Below are 7,618 nucleotides of genomic sequence, written 5' to 3'. Positions count from 1 at the left end.
CCACATTTACAGCACGTGGTCATACTGAACACAGCCCTAAGCTGCTTTGTCTCCTCAAATGACACCTGTCCCAGGTTTGATGCTAATAATCTTGGTTCATCTGTAATAACATCTTTTATCTAAAAAATCTAATCATTTCTCATAGTTGTCACTTTAATTTAACATCTGCCTAGGCTAATTGTTAATCCTTTCAGGTATTGCCTCAGTAATTAGTAATGATTGTATGTTCAGCTATTGGAGACAGACTTAAGAGTAAAATAAATTTTTTGGGTAAGATCCTCAGTGCTTTACTTTAGAGGTGGTACGTTCATAGGCCGAGGGTGACATAGCAACCTGGTAACATGCAGTTCTTATAGCCAGGGGGCGGTGCATCCAGTTGTCAATCAGGGTTGGAGTCTATTCCATTTTCAGTTCAGGCCATTCAGCAAATTATTTGGAATTAATATCTTTAACTGAATCCCCATATAATAGTATGTGGCCTTTTTCCAATTCATGAAATTTTAATTTTAATAAATATTTCAATTCCAATTATTAAATTTTATGTAAGTTTCTGGATATTTGTTAACTTCCCTAATTAGAGAAATGAGTAGTGCGGTGGTCAGAGGAGTCCAGCCAGAAGCAGTCAGTGTTGTGAGAGGATCTCCCATCATGCCCTGCTGTCTGTTACAGTGACATCCTGCGCATGGACTCGACCAACGGGGATGCCCTGTACGTGCGCGGCCTGTGTCTTTACTACGAGGACTGCATCGAGAAGGCCGTGCTCTTCTTCACCCAGGCCCTGCGCATGGCACCCGACCACGAAAAAGCCCGGCTGGCCTGCAGAGTGAGTCTGCCTGGCACACACACACACACACACACATACACACAGACCTACACACACGCACACACACACTCACGCGCACATGCACACACACACACACACATACACACAGAGACCTACACACACACACACAGACACACACATACACACACACACACAGACCTGCACACACACACACACATACACACACACACACACACACACACATACACACACACACACACACACTCACACACACACACACACGCACACATACACACACAGACCTGCACACACACACACACGCACGCACACATACACACACAGACCTGCACACACACACACACACACACGCACACATACACACAGACCTGCACATGCACACACACACACACACACACACACACACACACACAGACCTACACACACACACACACTCACACACACTCACATGCACACACGCACACACACACTCACATGCACTCACACACACACACACACACTCACACGCACACACACACACTCACACGCACACGCACACACACACACACACACGCACACATACACACACAGACCTACACACACACACTCACACACACACTCACACGCAGGCGCACACACACACACACTCACACGCAGGCGCACACACACACACACACTCACGCACACACACACGCACACACACACACACAGACCTACACACACACATACACACACACACACATGCACACACACACTGACACACACACACTCACACGCAGGCACACACAGACACACACACAGGTAGCATGTTTTCTAAATACAGGCTTTAGCAGGTGGGCTGTGGGCTTTTTTCTTTAATATTCAAACTTTATTTAAAATTTTGAATATATAATTAAGAGTTCAAATTTGTAACCTCATTGTATAGGTGAGATAAGGAGCCTAGTTGCACTGGAGACTGATAAACAAATGAGCAAGTCATGTTATTTTTTTGTCTGGAGGGAATGCCGTTAGGTAAAATAAAGTTCATGTGTGGGTCATGCTGTCATCATGGCCTGTAGCATTGTAGGAAAGCCTAAATGTCTAAAATGTAATGATCTTCTGTATTCACATTTATCAGGGCAAATTTCCTGTATACCAAGTAAAAATGGTAGTACTTTTTGTTAAGAGATCTTTGGATTAAGAGATTGTTTTGTTAAGATCTTATTTTTGGATTTGTCAGTGAAGCTCTGATGTTTCATGTCCTTGGTTAAGTTTCTCATCTAGTACGCCTGTGTGTGGTAGTTGGAGTTAGATCTAATGTCCCTGTGTGTGGTAGTTGCAATTAGATCTGATGGCCCCTTGTGTGGTAGTTGCAGTTAGACCTAATGTCCATGTGTGTGGTAGTTACAGTTAGACCTAATGTCCCTGTGTGTGGTAGTTGCAATTAGACCTAATGTTTCATGTCCTTAGTTAAGTTTCTCATCTAGTACGCCTGTGTGTGGTAGTTGGAGTTAGATCTAATGTCCCTGTGTGTGGTAGTTGCAGTTAGATTTGATGTCCCTGTGTGTGGTAGTTGCAGTTAGATCTGATGGCCCCTGGTGTGGTAGTTGCAGTTAGACCTAATGTCCCTGTGTGTGGTAGTTGCAGTTTGACCTAATGTCCCTGTGTGTGGTAGTTGCAGTTAGATCTAATTTCCTTGTGTGTGGTATTTGCAGTTAGACCTAATGTCCCTGTGTGTGGTAGTTGCAGTTAGACCTAATGTCCATGTGTGTGGTAGTTACAGTTAGACCTAATGTCCCTGTGTGTGGTAGTTGCAATTAGACCTAATGTTTCATGTCCTTGGTTAAGTTTCTCATCTAGTACACCTGTGTGTGGTAGTTGGAGTTAGATCTAATGTCCCTGTGTGTGGTAGTTGCAGTTAGATTTAATGTCCCTGTGTGTGGTAGTTGCAGTTAGATCTGATGGCCCCTGGTGTGGTAGTTGCAGTTAGACCTAATGTCCCTGTGTGTGGTAGTTGCAGTTAGACCTAATGTCCCTGTGTGTGGTAGTTGCAGTTAGATCTAATTTCCTTGTGTGTGGTAGTTGCAGTTAGATCCAGTGTCTATGTGTGTGGTAGTCACAGTTAGATTTAATGTCCCTGGTAGTTGCAGTTAGATCTAATGTTCCTGTGTGTGGTAGTTGCAGTTAGACCTAATGTCCCTGTGTGTGGTAGTTGCAATTAGACCTAATGCAACTACCACACACAGCACATTAGGTCTAATTGCAGCTACCACTAGATCTAATGTCCCTGGTAGTTGGAGTTAGATCTAATGTTCCTGTGTGTGGTAGTTGCAGTTAGATCTAATGTCTCTGTGCATAGTAGTTGCAGTTAGACCTAATGTCCATGTGTGTGGTAGTTGCAGTTAGATCCACTATCCATGTGTGTGGTAGTTGCAGTTTGACCTAATGTCCCTGTGTGTGGTAGTTGCAGTTAGACCTAATGTCCCTGTGTGTGGTAGTTGCAGTTAGATCTAATGTCCGTGTGTGTGGTAGTTGCAGTTAGACCTAATGTCCCTGTGTGAGGTAGTTGCAGTTAGACCTCGTGTCGCTGTGTGTGGTAGTTGCAGTTAGATCTAATGTCCCTGTGTGTGATAGTTGCAATTAGACCTAATGTCCCTGCGTGTGGTAGTTGCAATTAGACCTAATGCAACTACCACACACAGCACATTAGGTCTAATTGCAGCTACCACTAGATCTAATGTCCCTGGTAGTTGGAGTTAGATCTAATGTTCCTGTGTGTGGTAGTTGCAGTTAGATCTAATGTCTCTGTGCATAGTAGTTGCAGTTAGACCTAATGTCCATGTGTGTGGTAGTTGCAGTTAGATCCACTATCCATGTGTGTGGTAGTTGCAGTTTGACCTAATGTCCCTGTGTGTGGTAGTTGCAGTTAGACCTAATGTCCCTGTGTGTGGTAGTTGCAGTTAGATCTAATGTCCGTGTGTGTGGTAGTTGCAGTTAGACCTAATGTCCCTGTGTGAGGTAGTTGCAGTTAGACCTCGTGTCGCTGTGTGTGGTAGTTGCAGTTAGATCTAATGTCCCTGTGTGTGATAGTTGCAATTAGACCTAATGTCCCTGCGTGTGGTAGTTGCAGTTAGACCTAATGTCCCTGCGTGTGGTAGTTGCAGTTAGACCTAATGTCCCTGTGTGTGGTAATTGCCATTACATCTAATGTCCCTGTGTGTGGTAGTTGCAGTTTGACCTAATGTCCCTGTGTGTGGTAGTTGCAGTTAGACCTAATGTCCCTGTGTGTGGTAGTTGCAGTTAGACCTAATGTCCCTGTGTGTGGTAGTTGCAGTTAGATCTAATTTCCTTGTGTGTGGTAGTTGCAGTTAGACCTAATGTCCCTGTGTGTGGTAGTTGCAATTAGATCCAGTGTCTATGTGTGTGGTAGTCACAGTTAGATTTAATGTCCCTGGTAGTTGCAGTTAGACCTAATGTCCCTGTGTGTGGTAGTTGCAATTAGACCTAATGCAACTACCACACACAGCACATTAGGTCTAATTGCAGCTACCACTAGATCTAATGTCCCTGGTAGTTGGAGTTAGATCTAATGTTCCTGTGTGTGGTAGTTGCAGTTAGATCTAATGTCTCTGTGCATAGTAGTTGCAGTTAGACCTAATGTCCATGTGTGTGGTAGTTGCAGTTAGATCCACTATCCATGTGTGTGGTAGTTGCAGTTTGACCTAATGTCCCTGTGTGTGGTAGTTGCAGTTAGACCTAATGTCCCTGTGTGTGGTAGTTGCAGTTAGATCTAATGTCCGTGTGTGTGGTAGTTGCAGTTAGACCTAATGTCCCTGTGTGAGGTAGTTGCAGTTAGACCTCGTGTCGCTGTGTGTGGTAGTTGCAGTTAGATCTAATGTCCCTGTGTGTGATAGTTGCAATTAGACCTAATGTCCCTGCGTGTGGTAGTTGCAGTTAGACCTAATGTCCCTGCGTGTGGTAGTTGCAGTTAGACCTAATGTCCCTGTGTGTGGTAATTGCCATTACATCTAATGTCCCTGTGTGTGGTAGTTGCAGTTTGACCTAATGTCCCTGTGTGTGGTAGTTGCAGTTAGACCTAATGTCCCTGTGTGTGGTAGTTGCAGTTAGATCTAATTTCCTTGTGTGTGGTAGTTGCAGTTAGACCTAATGTCCCTGTGTGTGGTAGTTGCAATTAGATCCAGTGTCTATGTGTGTGGTAGTCACAGTTAGATTTAATGTCCCTGGTAGTTGCAGTTAGATCTAATGTTCCTGTGTGTGGTAGTTGCAGTTTGACCTAATGTCCCTGTGTGTGGTAGTTGCAGTTTGACCTAATGTCCTGTGTGTGGTAGTTGCCATTACATCTAATGTCCCTGTGTGTGGTAGTTGCAGTTAGACCTAATGTCCCTGTGTGTGGTAGTTGCAGTTAGACCTAATGTCCCTGTGTGTGGTAGTTGCAGTTAGACCTAATGTCCCTGTGTGTGGTAGTTGCAGTTAGATCTAATGTCCGTGTGTGTGGTAGTTGCAGTTAGACCTAATGTCCCTGTGTGAGGTAGTTGCAGTTAGACCTCGTGTCGCTGTGTGTGGTAGTTGCAGTTAGATCTAATGTCCCTGTGTGTGATAGTTGCAATTAGACCTAATGTCCCTGCGTGTGGTAGTTGCAGTTAGACCTAATGTCCCTGCGTGTGGTAGTTGCAGTTAGACCTAATGTCCCTGTGTGTGGTAATTGCCATTACATCTAATGTCCCTGTGTGTGGTAGTTGCAGTTTGACCTAATGTCCCTGTGTGTGGTAGTTGCAGTTAGACCTAATGTCCCTGTGTGTGGTAGTTGCAGTTAGATCTAATTTCCTTGTGTGTGGTAGTTGCAGTTAGACCTAATGTCCCTGTGTGTGTTAGTTGCAATTAGATCCAGTGTCTATGTGTGTGGTAGTCACAGTTAGATTTAATGTCCCTGGTAGTTGCAGTTAGATCTAATGTTCCTGTGTGTGGTAGTTGCAGTTTGACCTAATGTCCCTGTGTGTGGTAGTTGCAGTTTGACCTAATGTCCTGTGTGTGGTAGTTGCCATTACATCTAATGTCCCTGTGTGTGGTAGTTGCAGTTAGACCTAATGTCCCTGTGTGTGGTAGTTGCAGTTAGACCTAATGTCCCTGTGTGTGGTAGTTGCAGTTAGACCTAATGTCCCTGTGTGTGGTAGTTGCAGTTAGATCTAATGTCCTGCTGCGTGTCAGCGACTCTCCCTGATGACATTGTGTTCTCACCCCGTTCAGAACGCCAAAGCACTGAAAGCCAAGAAGGAAGAAGGGAACCGAGCGTTTAAAGAGGGGAACTATGACGAGGCCTACAAGCTGTACTCCGAGGCGCTCACAATAGACCCCAACAACATTAAAACCAACGCCAAGCTGTACTGCAACAGAGGCACCGTGGGCTCCAAGGTTAGGAAACTGGGCCCCAGCTGTGGCCATTCCGGCTCCTGGCCAGCTACTGCAGGCTAATGCACACACAGTACAATACACATCACCCACTGCTGGGAATCTTCTCTTGTTGATACTTTTCATTTTCAGTATATTCTTGGATTTGTTTTTCCTTTTTTCTGGTACATTATATTTTTGTTATTTTATTACAGTTATCTGAACACCTGCACTCACAAACCAACCAGCAGCTTTCACTGTTCCATTTTCTCCACTAGCTGACTACGAATTCCTTTGGAAGTGGTGATATTTTGAAAGGAATGTGATGTCTCCTGATTAGTCAGGATTAATCAGGTTCAAAATGACCCTTGCCTGTCATAAGCATATGGGCTTTTGCACTCTAACAGCTAATAGCATGAGGTTATGTACCCCCCCCCCCCCCTTCTTTCCTCCTTCTCCCCTTTCTCCAGCTGAACAAACTGGAGCAGGCCATCGAAGACTGCACAAAGGCCATTAAGCTGGACGACACCTACGTCAAAGCCTACTTACGGCGGGCGCAGTGGTCAGTACCACGATCGCAGTGCGGATTCAGCCCCTGCAGTGCAGATTCAGCCCCTGCAGTGCGGATTCAGCCCTACAGTGCAGATTCAGTCTCTGATTATCAAATCAAAGCTTATTTGTCAAATACATAGTTAGCAATGCAGCAAATACAGTTGTTAGCTGGTAATGAACTGCTTAATGTTCCAGTGAACATTACAGTGCAGACAGATACTGACCTGCTGCCTCTAGAAGCAGGGCAGGGCAGGGCAGGGCAGGGCAGATGGATACTGACCCGCTGCCTCTAGAAGCAGGGCAGGGCAGGGCAGGGCAGATGGATACTGACCCGCTGCCTCTAGAAGCAGGGCAGGGCAGATGGATACTGACCCGCTGCCTCTAGAAGCAGGGCAGGGCAGGGCAGGGCAGGGCAGATGGATACTGACCCGCTGCCTCTAGAAGCAGGGCAGGGCAGGGCAGGGCAGATGGATACTGACCCGCTGCCTCTAGAAGCAGGGCAGGGCAGGGCAGGGCAGATGGATACTGACCCGCTGCCTCTAGAAGCAGGGCAGGGCAGACGGATACTGACCCCCTGCTTGTCTTTGGCGCAGTTATATGGACACGGAGCAGTACGAGGAAGCCGTGCGGGACTACGAGAAGGTCTGTCAGACCGAGAAGACGAAAGGTGAGCTCTGCGGTCCTGCCAGCTCCTCACACCCGGCACTCTCATTGGCTGGGCCGTCTCCTATGCCAATGTGTGATGTCACAGGCCCGCTTCTTAGAAAACACACGCCTGAGCAGTATGAAACTAGGTATGTTTTTTCTTGTTCTCACAAGCAGCAATAACCAACTTTATCAACAGTCGCAATATTATGAAAACATTTTGAAAGCCATGACACCCATTGGCCCTGCCCACGG

General features: G+C 45.9%; 1 protein-coding gene across 1 annotated transcript in view; it reads left to right on the top strand.

Moving 5' to 3' along the window:
- The window catches only part of LOC118217311 (dnaJ homolog subfamily C member 7-like), a 34,153-nt gene that overhangs the window by 13,848 nt on the left and 12,687 nt on the right, over positions 1–7,618 (top strand). The window contains exons 7-10 of the mRNA XM_035399210.1: positions 670–823; positions 6,026–6,190; positions 6,637–6,728; positions 7,312–7,385. Coding sequence (XP_035255101.1) covers positions 670–823; positions 6,026–6,190; positions 6,637–6,728; positions 7,312–7,385 — 485 coding nt within the window. The remainder of the gene's footprint in view (positions 1–669; positions 824–6,025; positions 6,191–6,636; positions 6,729–7,311; positions 7,386–7,618) is intronic.

This window comes from Anguilla anguilla, chromosome 17 (assembly GCF_013347855.1).
Source record: "Anguilla anguilla isolate fAngAng1 chromosome 17, fAngAng1.pri, whole genome shotgun sequence".
Lineage (NCBI taxonomy): Eukaryota > Metazoa > Chordata > Actinopteri > Anguilliformes > Anguillidae > Anguilla > Anguilla anguilla.
Note: the sequence above shows the minus strand (reverse complement) of the source record. Positions and strands in the feature narration are given on the sequence as shown.